This window comes from Coptis chinensis, chromosome 6 (genome assembly GCF_015680905.1).
Source record: "Coptis chinensis isolate HL-2020 chromosome 6, ASM1568090v1, whole genome shotgun sequence".
In the NCBI taxonomy this organism is placed as follows: domain Eukaryota; kingdom Viridiplantae; phylum Streptophyta; class Magnoliopsida; order Ranunculales; family Ranunculaceae; genus Coptis; species Coptis chinensis.
Window position 1 is genome coordinate 81,642,587 of NC_141461.1, and position 13,491 is coordinate 81,656,077.

General features: G+C 35.3%; 2 protein-coding genes and 1 pseudogene across 2 annotated transcripts; all 3 read right to left on the bottom strand.

The window, feature by feature from the left end:
- Positions 1–2,480: 2,480 nt before the first annotated feature.
- Positions 2,481–3,420, bottom strand: LOC147494789 (uncharacterized). Its single transcript, XM_086568242.1, has 5 exons — positions 3,316–3,420; positions 3,170–3,233; positions 2,993–3,088; positions 2,781–2,884; positions 2,481–2,511 (listed from the first exon to the last, which is right to left on the bottom strand). Exons 1-5 carry the CDS (start codon positions 3,324–3,326, stop codon positions 2,481–2,483), a joined length of 306 nt encoding a protein of 101 aa, XP_086424368.1. The 5' UTR covers positions 3,327–3,420.
- Positions 3,421–9,707: 6,287 nt separating this feature from the next.
- Positions 9,708–11,663, bottom strand: LOC147494790 (uncharacterized; annotated as a pseudogene).
- Positions 11,664–11,666: 3 nt separating this feature from the next.
- Positions 11,667–13,206, bottom strand: LOC147494791 (protein FAR1-RELATED SEQUENCE 3-like). Its single transcript, XM_086568243.1, has 3 exons — positions 13,131–13,206; positions 12,410–13,039; positions 11,667–12,085 (listed from the first exon to the last, which is right to left on the bottom strand). Exons 1-3 carry the CDS (start codon positions 13,204–13,206, stop codon positions 11,667–11,669), a joined length of 1,125 nt encoding a protein of 374 aa, XP_086424369.1.
- Positions 13,207–13,491: the final 285 nt, after the last annotated feature.

Sequence of the window (13,491 nt, forward strand, 5' to 3'; positions counted from 1 at the left end):
TCCTCCGAGGTTGTTTCCAGCAGCTCTAGAGTGTGTTGTTTGATATGAAATCTCATACACTCATACCAGAGCAGTCTTTCGAAGATTTGATCTCGAGCGACACGTATGGATCTTGGTTTTGCGAAGTAATCATACAAGCAAGGTGGCAGTCTCTAATGGTAAGTTCTGATGAAATTTACTCCCCTGCACTTACAGCGTATTTTTATGAACATTGTAAATTCTTTTATCGGATGAATGGAGAACACGTGTTCTCCATCACCATTGATGACGAAACAATGGACATATATAACCAAGTTCTTGTTGGCTTTTGCTGTTGAGCTTCCTATACCTGCTGAGATTCAAGACTCATGGGGCTATGTAGTTGATAATTTCTCTGCCTACAACTATGAGCTTTTGTATGAGACTTATGGGGTCGGAATTTTCCGTGTAGAGGACCAAGGGAAATATAACGTTGCCCTTGGTAGCTTGTCCCTTAACGTGGGCACGGTGATGTTCTTTATCATGCTAAACATATTAGGGGAGGGGCATTTTTCTTCTATGAATGATGCCACTTGCGACGTTTTCCTTGCTCTAGCTGAGGGACGTCTGCTATACGACCTTCCCAAGACATTAATGTCTAGTTTAGCACGAGCCCAGAGTATGAGGCATAAGTATCTTCTTATGCCTGTCTTAGTTTGTCGAATCATGCTATGTTTTTTTCCCGCTTTTTGTGCCCGTTTCACGGATTGGGTTGGGGTCGACAGTGTGCGACCCACCAATTGCATTATTCATTCTTTCCGTGCAATGACTTGGCCAAGGTGGAGGCTACAACCTCATTAGTTTGCCCCCTACACCCCATCCGACCAAGTGGCGCTGAACATGCTAGCGATCGTAGAAGATAAGTGGCGTGAAGCCTAGCAAATCATCATGGCATGGTAGGATGCGAAGGAACCTCATTTCTTTATAGAAGAGGTTGACAACGCCTAAATGCTGGATATGAGGTAAGTTTTAAGTTTTATTTTTGTTCGTGTTTGCTTATGTCCCAAGCAATTTACTTCTTTGTAACCCCATAACGGGTGGAACTCATATAGAGTTGCGTATGCTTTATTTATCTATATTAGTATGTTTTAACTTTGTTTCGCAGATGTTCCAAAATTTTACGCATTTCCATGATATTTTTCTACCCTTCTTATTTCTATATTTTAAGGACAAAACATGCTTTTGTTTGGGGGTGGCATAGAAACACGCGTAATTTAAGGAACCTGTTAGAATATAGATATGTACAATATTCACTTGTTTTCTAGTAAAAAAAATCAAAAATATAAATAAAAAGTTTATGCTATGCACTTAGGAATATTTGCGTTGTTTCTTTCTCTATGCTCTTAATAATCTAGAAGTTTCACGTTAGCTGTTGCATTAGAATAGTTTTTAGAAACTTAGGTTAATATGTAGGTAATAATCTTTGCATCTTTTTATAAATATATTGTATAAGTATCTATATTTGTATTGGCAGTAAGTTTATGAAATCTAGGCTAGAGTACTTATTCTACAAATCCTATGAGAATATAGCCTAAAGCCTTATATGAGTAAATATTTGAGAAATGACACATGGGAGAAGTAAATTCCGAATAGAGAAATCACACGTCCACTTGCTTGATCACTATGCCATATCCTAAGCGAGAATTTAGGCCCTCTTTGGATCGATATAGCCAGAATTTCAAACCTATATAAAATTATGACGGTTCATAGAAAGACATCTTAAAAGGTCCTCCCATTATGACATATATTAGTCTTTAAAACGTCATAGTAGGTAAGTTTTATTATGACACCTCATATATAACGTCATTAATTATAGTTAGAACCGTCAAGAAATTAATAATATTTTCTAACAGTTCACGTCAGAATCGTTATGAAATGCCAATTGACTACTGTGGAACCGTCATGAAATGCCCATTGACTATTGTAGAACCGTCATGAAATACCAATTGACTACTGTGGAACCGTCATGAAATGCTCATTGACTATTGTAGAACCGTCATGAAATGCCTATCAACTACTACAGAATCGTCATTTTATGGAAGAAAAATATGTCAACAAATAGTTTACACTGTGACAGTTCTTCTACAACTGTCATCTTTTTTTTCTTTTTTTTTTTAATTTATATTATTATTATTATTATTATTATTATTATTATATTTTTTTTAGTAAAAATAACTGCATAATAACCTGTAATTCAATTCCTACCTAATAACCTGTAATTCAATTCCTAATCTGTAAACTTATTTCACCAATAAAACATCTATAAAATTCTCAAAAATAAAATTAGAACATCCACAGTAACTTCAACCCATATATTTTCAAACCATTCGAAAACACTTATTCCTTACATCAATTTATCATTTATCCACCATCACTTAAAAATGCTAGATACATTTATTTGATAGCACATTCAACTAAACTAAAAATCATTCTAATCAACTCCATCATCAACAAATTAAGTATTATCCATCGATCGATCGAACGTTGCCAAACCTAAGAAACAAATAAAGTAAAGAAACATTATTAGTAAATTTGCTACCAAAAGCTCAAGCCACTGAAAAAACAGACTATTTTATATAGGCATGAGGATAACAATGCGATGGGACCTAGTTCTCACAACGAAAGAAAAAATAAATGAAAATGCCTACAATGCAAATGGGATGTGGCTCAAGATATACACTACTACATTTAAAGTCATCCCATACCTCAAAGCAGCAAACAAAATAAAAAGAAAATACTATTATCGCAATATATACTCATACCTTTGGCTTGGCGAGATAAATCGTTCGATAAAGTCAATAAACTCCATACAAATTTCAATAAGCTCAGCATTGGTATAGGTGATAGTGTTGGCCAGCTCCATTAGCTACACGAGTACGTCAAGTCAACAAAGAATTTAGTATATATGATATACGTTTACAAGAAAGAATTACATAGATATTTTAGAATATATTAACAAGAAATACTTGCTAACATTTGTCTTAATTGATTGACTAGGATGCATCATAAAATGTCTCATGAACCGCAAGACATAATATCCACACTCGTATCCTCCTGGTTGAATTGGGCACTACACGAAAACATAAATAAATTGTCAAAACACATTCAATACACTAAGTAAAATTTTCACATTCAAGTACTGTATATTTACCTTGACATAGTCCCACTCTGGTTCCACTCTTTTTCCTTCACTTAATGCTAATGTTTTCATCCCACTAAAAAAACGAACTTTACAATTAAGTTATAAGTTGTTTGCATATATGACATACAAAATAAAAATAAGATTAATCAACTCACGTGTTCACCATGCATCTTAGTTTTATATCTGGGACACCTCCAGTTGAATCAAGAAAATATACTTTTTTTGCACTTACGTCAATAATTACCAAAACCTAATGAATCCTATACAACCATATATAGGAGTTAAGAAAGTACAAAAAATAAAAATAAAATGAGAATGCATATATGTTAAATAACATGACCAACAAGCATACCCCGAATTGTACGAAAGAAAAATAATTTGGTCTCCTTGTCTTGCCATAAATCTATTTGAGACCAGACGATTCATCTCTTTTTTGTCTGCATACAAGTTGAAATCGCCAGGATAATAGAATCCAAACCTCTGTTGAGAACTTTCGTATTTTTCATACAAATATCTAAAAGAAAAGCATACTACCATTAGTACAACATGTACGCATAAATTAAACAACTCATCTCTTTAAAAAAAAATCCAAGATTCCACTCACCTGATATATACTACAATGCAATTGGCATTCAACATTTGCTTATGACAAATATCCATTATTTCATCTTTTGCAATATAAAACTGCAGTTCACGCTTAAAAATCCTCATGTCCATTTCACTTATATGATTTTCCTTCATTATATTGCCGACCAAAACCACAAATTCTTCAAATATAATTTCGTCATACTCATCACATTCAACCTCATTTTTCAATAAAAATAAATAAATAAACAATGAATAATAAATACAAATAGGTGCTAATTTATATAAATATTGGTAGAAAAATATAATAGAATACGTTTTACCTTATTATCAAGTATGACAAAGTCACGAGGCCAAGCCACGTGGTACCCGACTGCACCACCTACCCTGGTAATGTCATCATCAAGAATTGGTCTTGGTAGAAAGGCAATCGCTGAAATTGCACGTATTATTGGTACACGCACATAGCCTTCACCCATTCTATCATTATGGATCTTGTCATCCGGTCCAAATCCCTCAATTATACAAGCATCAGCAACAACATTGCTTTTGGACCCCAAAGCAAGTTTACACTTTAAAACAACCACAAACATTAAAATAATTATAAATTAAAAATTCTAGTGAGTACCATGATTAATGATTTTAGAAATTAGAGATTTTACCTTCTCATTTCCTGATTTTGGTTTAGAGATTGGCATAACACTTTTGGCTTTATTAGCACCATTATCATTGCCTTTTGATCCGGCTTTAGTACCATTATCATTGTCTTTTGATCCCACAGCCTAACAAACATTATAAGGACAATTTCAATAGATATTTGTAAACTATATATAACTATCACATTTAGTTAATATCAAAATGACAAGTACCTGCTTGTTTCCTAACATAGGTTTTGAGATAGCCAAATTGTCAAATACCACAAAATCACTTGGCCAAGCCACGTGGTAGCCAACTGCACCTCCTACGGTGGTAATATCATCATCCGAAATCGGTCTTGGCAGAAGAGAATTTGCCAAAATTGCACGTATGATTTGTACACGTACATAGTCTTCCCCCATTTTAACATTATGGATCTTGTCATCCGATCCAAACTCCTCAATTATACAAGCATCAGCAACAACATTGCTTTTGGACCCCAAAGCAAGTTTACACTTTAAAACAACCACAAACATTAAATAATTGTAAATTTAAAATTCTAGTGAGTACCACGATTAATGATTTTAGAAATTAGAGATTTTACCTTCTCATTTCCTGATTTTGGTTTAGAGATTGGCATAACACTTTTGGCTTTATTAGCACCATTATCATTGTCTTTTGATCCCACAGCCTAACAAACATTATAAGGACAATTTCAATAGATATTTGTAAACTATATATAACTATCACTTTTAGTTAATATCAAAATGACAAGTACCTGCTTGTTTCCTAACATAGGTTTTGAGATAGCCAAATTGTCAAATACCACAACGTGACTTGGCCAAGCCACGTGGTAGCCAACTGCACCTCCTATGGTGGTAATATCATCATCCAGAATCGGTCTTAGCATAAGAGAATTTGCCAAAATTGCACGTATGATTTGTACACGTACATAGCTTTCCCCCATTTTAACATTATGGATATTGTCATCCGGTCAATTAGACTAGCATCGCAACAATATTGCTTTTGGACCCCAAAGCCAGCTTACACTTTTGAAACAACAAAACAATTGAGCATAACATTATTGGTAGCACTACACCATAACACTGAATTTGCAACATATAGTAAAATTGATTGCTAACACTTATTCATCTGTTACAATGTTTGTCACACATGTTTTATGTTAGAAATATTAACAACCGTTACCTATTCTGTAGGCAAATACTTGATTTATTTCCTAACATATACCCAATATTATGTGACGGATAATAAAGTGTGACATATTGAAAAAAAAAATAAAAGGAAAATTTAAAACAAATGAAAATGGGTGAAAACTTTGGGGGTAATGTTTTTCATTCTCGCGCTCATTTCTCACACCCTCAATAACACCATGACTCTTGTACTTTCACTATTATTGCATAGGAACTAGGACGGATGAGAGTACGGTAAGCTAAGTTATTGTCATTTTTTTCCATCTTTTAAAGTTACTGTATTTTGATAATGACACACCATCATGCTTGTTTCCTATCTATAATTAAGTTAAAAATTCCTTGAAGATAAATTATATTTTGAAAATTTTCATCTCCATGTTTTAGTAAAACCCTTTTTTTTGTACCTACCCCTTAACTTTCCTGTAAAGTGTCTATATAAGTATTTAGAATTCCTACCTAAAATCATAACCTCACTACTAACTATTTGCAAGTATGTTTCAGCGGCATATATTTGCAAATCCACCTACGTCCTAGTGTTAGTAGCGTGGGAGTGTACGTTACTCCCATGCTGCTTGTGAATCTTGTGTATTTTAATATGTTCTATTAATATTAACTAATATCTTTCTAAGCCACAAATAAAGTCTTTGGCACGTGAGCTCTATTGATACTTTTGTGAACTGCTCAAGTAGGTTTGGTGGCTAATTTGATGAATATTCTAGTGTATACTTTTAAGTTTCTTAAGACAGCGTGTACAAGTTGATCCTGGTACACACTGTGGTTTTAGCAGTCATGCACACTAACCATATCACATCATGTGCACACACTCTCTCTCTCTCTCTCTCTCTCTGATTATAGAAACTCCGGATGGGAACAATAGTACACTATTCATCCCTTGGGTAAAACCCTGTGTAAGAGTATCAGGGCTGTACTAATGGTCCCAACCTCAGATAAACTCATTTATGTCAGGTTGACATACGAAAAAAAGTTGTGTCAGACCATTGAAAAGCGTAACTGTTTACAATGCTCACACTACATACTCCTAATGACAGAATAGATATTAGCATATCACTTTTGAGTTTAGCACCGTTGTAAAAACATTTACCTTCCTATGCCTCTCTAACTCATTAGTAAAAAAAAAACTATTACCTGTTTGCTGCCCGACTTATGTTGAAAGACTGCCACTTCGCTATTAAGTTTAGCAACACTACTGTTCTTCAAGCCCACATCCTAAGAGACATAACAGTGAATTTAAAATCAACAATCTTTTAAGTAACATTTAAAGATTGCACGTTAATTAACATATACCTGCTCATTTCCTAATTTTCGTTTAGAGACTGCCTCTTCGCTTTTGGATTTAGCACCACTAATTACCTACACACATATTGAACAAGTTAATTCAAAACTGTAAAAAGTATTTACATTGAGTAGCCATTTATTTAAAGTAATACCTTTCTCGAATTCACACCCAATGCTCTCTCAACACATTTATTAATTGTCTTGTTGTTAGTGCCAGAAGATAATATGTCATCATTTGGACTTTCCATTTGCTTTTTACTATTATTCTTGGAACCTCGAGGCAACTTTCTCTACGTGTTACAAGATAATCACTCCTTGTAAGGTCTCCAACTCTCTCACTCTTTCCTTTAATGCCTGGTTTTCTTCTTCTTTCTTACGGATCGTGGACTCCATCTCTGCTTTATGTGCTTTTGATCCCCATTTAGGGAGATTAAAGTAAGTAGTTGGAGTGACATATTTCCCTCCTGCTCTAACCCTGCCACAATGTTCTGGAGTCCCCAATGCCTTTGTAAGAACATCATTGCTTCCTTAGGTTACTAACTTCCCTTCAGCCTCTTCCTTTTTTAGTTGGTCCTGCAAAAACATTCTCTCTTCTTAAGCAAGATAGATCATACATTTACTGAGAAAGAAAATATCAACCCATCATTCTCAACGTGTGTTTTCTTAGTGAGTGTAGCTAACTGGTGGACTGGCCATGCCTAATTGGGACTATTGACGGCTTGTCATATCAAGTATTTTTGGTGGACATGAATGGTATGGACATGGTATTTTGGATATTGATTTGTAAAGGACTGAGTATTAACATGGGTGGACATGAATGGTATGGACATGGTATGTTTAAGCTTGATATTGATTTGTAAAAGGACTGAACATAGCCTAGGGTTCTAACATGGGACCAATGCATCATTGGAAGATCGAGCTTGAACAAGGTCAGATTCGACATGGGCCGGAACATGCCAAAGGCATTTTGTGAAGGAACTCAAGCAAAATGAACATAGCTCTCCTATCGACATTTATTAAAAACACAAGAAGACGGGTTTTGGAAACTATATAAGGATGGGCTTACATGGACTAGAACATTAGTACGTTTTTACTCTATTACCCGTGCTAGCATAGCTCAAAACATTAGAAATTTTTTTTCTGCCACCTTCCTTGTATCATAGCTCAAAACTTACAATTTATTCTGCCACCTTCCTTGTTCATCGTTAAAGTAGCTTGTTAAAAGCCACAAGCCAACTCTATCATCCTCATCAAACGATTCTCCCAACTCTTCTTGCTATAATGAGATATACAAAAAAAAAATCAATTTAGTTATGAAGTATTTGATATGGTTTACTATGTACATTAAGATTTTAAAAAGTTGTACAAGTCCTTACCATCTTATCTATCAAGCCAGATATCCAAGCCCCGCTAACTTCGGTGATTATACTTACCCTTTGCCCTTCGTGCAGATTGTAACTTACTCTTCTCCTAATAGATAAAAAAAAAAAGTTATTAATTTAAATAGAACAATATACCTATTTAAATGTCTCACACATACCTGGAACTCTTCTGTTAATCTCGATTTCACAAATGCATCCCAGTCAGCTTTTTTAATTAGCTTATACTTTGCAGGTGGTTTTGAAAGTACCTTGAGATCATCTTTAAATGGCATAATATATTTGACAGCCAGCATATTCTTGAAGGTCCTCCATCTAACTCCAAACGATTTTAAAACTGACTTCCTATACCTAAAATCTATATCAAATCTTATCTGGGTCACGAATAAATAAATCGAATCCAAGTTACAAGCAAGATAAGAAACAACAAGAAAATAAAAATTCAAAATTCAAAATAAATTACCAATATGCCAGCCCATAATAGTTTTAAAAGTTCTGGTGGTGCTTTCGTCCAACTTTTGAAAAGAACTTAGGGGAATCGGACTCCTCACAAGAGCACCTTCCCAACCAGAAAGCTTATTACAAACTTTTTAACCTATAAGCCTACCTTTCCCATCAAAGTGAACTCTTATGATGATATCATCCCAATCACCAGAAAGGCAGTGCATTACAGTTGCGCCTCTCCTTTCTACTTCAGTACTTATAGGTGTTTCGTCTTCATAATGGACAACCTCATCCTCAAAATGAACAACCTCGTCTTCAGAATGGACAACCTCATCCTCAGAATGAACGACCTCGTCTTCAGAATGGACAACCTCTTCTAGATCCATGGCTAGGCTAAGCTGAAAAATATAATTAGCACAGGGCATTAATTAGTATTATATGAGATGAACAAGAATATGCACAGAAGGAAAAACAAATATATATATATAAACACCTAGTAATAGTAAATGCACACCAAGCAAAAAACAAGGTCCAACAGAAACGTTTGTGACTATTGAGGTTAAGCATGGCAACTGTGGTCTTGTCCAATCTATTAGAGTTGAGAGGCAACTTGTTGCTTGATCACCAGTATTCTATCATTCAGAAGAAATAGAGAATGGAACTGCTTCTGTTGGGTGAGAAAAACTTCGGTCCATAGCGCTTAGGACGCAAAACCGTCCATAGCGCCTATGCACCACACAAGTGTCCCATACTACAACCTTTATTAACTCTGGGTTTTTTGGGTAACTCTAGTTAACTCTCACCTATTTTCTCTCTCACCTAATAAACTCGCGCCCAAAAAAAAAGAGTTGGCTATATTGCCTTTTAGTTTGATGGCAAATATACAACTGACTATAGTTGCCTGATAGCATTCCTCAAAGTTCAAAAACAGCTTCATAAAGAATGTTGACTTACAAAATGTCAATTAAAATGCCAACTACGATACGAAAAGACATAAAAGCAACATGTTTTGCATTCCATTTTCTACCACTTTTATGCTAAATCCATCTGTAATTCAATTAGATTTTTCACATTCACCACACAACAAAGTTTCTCAATTTTTTAATATCCACATAGTCCTAACAAACACCAGTAGGCAAACAGTATAACCTAATTGAACAATTTCATTATGCACCAACCAAAGCCTATTGGCAAGGTACAACATTAGCTGCTACTTCCAACGTTCTCCTTACTTCCATATGTGGGTCAGAGAGTTTAGCAGGGATTTTTCCATAAATGTTCGGCTTCAATGGTGAAGCTCCAGCAGCCAATAATATCCTCACAACATCCACATGCTCACCTCTTGCCGCGTGATGCAGAGGCGTATCACCTTCCACATCAACTGTGCCTAGCATCCGCTTCAAACAATCTGAGTTGCTAGCAGCATTGATCAGAAGCTGGGCAATTTCGGAAAAACCCCCTGCACAAGCATCATGAAGAGGAATTGCCCCATCCTCATCCTTGGTTTCCAAGCTAGCTCCCCTTTGCACGAGTAACTAGACACATGACAAATAACCATAGAGACAAGTCAAATGAAAGGCAGTATCTCCATCTTCCAAGGGTTCGTCAATGCTTCCACTCAAGTTATCAAAAGCGTTCGTAAGGGCGGTGAGATTGCCAGAATGAGCAGCTTCTGCTAAAGGGCAAAGGTGTGAAGGTGTTTCAGTATCAAATTCTTCGAATACTTCATCAAACAGACCTTCCTCTTCTTCGCCATCAATCATTCCATTTCTTCTACTTGGAACCATAATTTCTTCTTCACCATCAATCATAAAAACAGCTTGTATATCAAAAATAGATAGCTACTACAAATTAATCAAAAAATTGTACCACAATCCATAACAAAATAACAAAATGGCTGAGTTCGATAATCCACGATAAACTTTTGATCAAAAAGAAATAACGATGTTGCTTTTGAAAAGTATCCTTGTCCCATATTGGCAGCTGCATCACAAAATTTGTTTGGGAAAAGACTTGTTAGATAAAGTCTACTATATCTTCATGGTGACTCCCTTGTAATGCTTGGGTGCCCATGGATGGTTAAGTTAAGAATCCAAGAAATCCCTACAGTACAACAACACAAATGATCCAAATAGCATGCATGCAACATATGTATCATTCTCTATCTATAAGCTTTTAGTTAACATAAAATTGCATTAAAAGGAAGTAAGAAAGTCATACATGGTCAAATTGAAAAGTATCCATTTCTACTTGTAGTGTTGCTTGAGTGGTAGCTTGTGTGGTATGAGCAATGGATTCCTATACATTTGTAAAATCATGTAACCAACTACCATAACATAAAATCTAATGCAAAATGATTTAATTAACAACTTTTACTTTATATTATACCTGAGAAGTATGGTAGGGAACAAAATATGCTGTCATGTTTGAAACACCACTTATGCCTTCGGTGTTAGAATCTGGTGGATGCCCATGCTGAGCTACCTAATATATGAGTAAAGACAAAATTTATGTAATTAAAGGTAAGTATGAGAATATATTGAATGTCATTGATTACAAGTAGAAATGTTTTTTTTTAAAAGAAACCTCTGTATGTACAACTACTTCATGTAGTCCATCATCTGCCATAGCATAATCATCCTTATTTCTTTCTGTATTCGGGCCTAAAAAAAATGGCAACTTTATTAGAAAGTGTAAACTGAAATACATATAAAAATTTATAAGGAATAACTTACCACGTTTGCCATTTCTAGAATTTCTTTGAGCTTTGGCTGTCCTTTTCTTCTTCTCCAATGCATGCTTGATTCTATCATATTTGTGGTCCTTATTTTTCTTGCGCGGCGGATCTTTTAACATGAAATTGTGTTCCACATGGTTGCCACCACTCTCTTTATGTGTGCTTTCAATTTTATCGAATAGACCATTATCACTTATTTGTAAGCATTGATCCATTTTTCACAACAAAATCATTAGCTCTTCCTTTCCTAACTCATAGGATTGGAGAGTAGTAGCAGCTTTCACTGCATAAGTAAGAGCAATGTGAGCCAACTCACTATAACATAAAGCTGGAGATGTTTTAGAGACAACTTCTGCTGTTTTACTCTCATCAATAACAAGACCAGATGTTGCATATTTGGTCCACCTATGTAGATAGTACTGCTGCGGTATACTCGACAATTGCCTTCTTTGCAAAACTTTTAGAGCATGCGGGCATAAAATACCAACAAACTCAAACATTTTGCAACTGCAATGCACTGAACTATCGGAGGAATCAAATGTAACTCTCCGATTACCAGCACTACCAAAAGATGAAACCTTATATATGAAGATTGTTCCATCCTCTTCAATTTGTTCCTCAAAATAATTCAAACATTCTAACAGTTGATGTTAAAAATGCTTGAAGATGGTTCTTGTATACTTTCCAGCTGCTTCTTCCTCTACTTTCCATCTTGACTTCAAGATTGGTGATGTCTGCCTTGAGTCAAAATCTTCAGAAATTTCTTGTTCACGTCGATCCAATACCGCTTCCTCATATTTTGTGACAAACTCTCATAAAATCATGGTCCTTTTGAAGTACTTCTTGAAATAACTATTCATGCTCTCGCTTCTCTGTGTAGTTGTGATGCCCGCACAAAAATATTTTCTCGCAAACACTAGTCCCCATTTTTTCCTTAATTTATATAAATTTAGTAGCCAACTATTTTTCTCTAAACCATACTCTTTAAGCAACATATTCCAACATGAATCAAACTGTTCCTCTGTCTCATTATTGTAAATGCAATTACTAAAACTTGTCGCAAAAGAAGTAAACTTGTCAAAAACATGAGAAAGATTTTTTGCTGCGTTTAGATTGATATGCCACAAACACAAACGATGATGGGCATCAGGAAATACACTCACAATTGCATTTCCAATAGCTTGAGCCTGGTCAGTGAAAATTGTCTTTGGTTGCTTACCCTTCATTGCTTGTATAAATGCTTTGAATAGCCATTCAAATGACTCAGTCGTCTCATCTAAGAGTAAACCACAACCAAATAGCACAGACTGCCCATAATGATTGACTCCCACAAACGGTGCATATGGTAAATCATACCCATTGGTTTTGTAGGTGGTGTGAAAACATACGACATCACTGAAGAAACTATAGTCCACTCTTGATTTTGCATCACACCAAAAACAGCTAGAAAATTGATTGTTATCATCCATATCTATGGCATAGAAAAAAGAAGGATTACTCATTTCCATGTCCATGAAATACTTGAGTAAATTCTGTGCATCTCCTTTCTTGAGGATCTCGCCGGCTTTCTTTGGGCGTGGTTCTTCAAATCCTTTTTGTGAAATTCATGTTTTGAAATCCACCTGCTTCATTACGCATATATGAATGGATCTTTGAGGCACCTATCCCCGCTGTTGACATACTATCAATAACACCACCTTGGGAAAATTCAATTTTCCGCTGCGACTTCAACTTATGAACTTTAGATTGCTTCGCCATATCATGGTTGTGTTCTTCCATAAACTTTATCAATTTATATTGCCCGTCATATTGTAATTATATTACAAAGCATGCTTTACAACCAACTCGTGTAATTGGTCGTGGCTTTTTGGGGGAAACCAATTGTGCGCAATTCCTACGAATACCTTCTCTCAAACAACATAATTCCCTCTTCAGTATTGTTTTATCCTTCTTACGCGAGAAGGCAGTATGATTAATTCTAATGCTGAAACCTATGAATCTGGCATAAGCATTATAGAAATCGTAGGCTTCATAAACTGAATG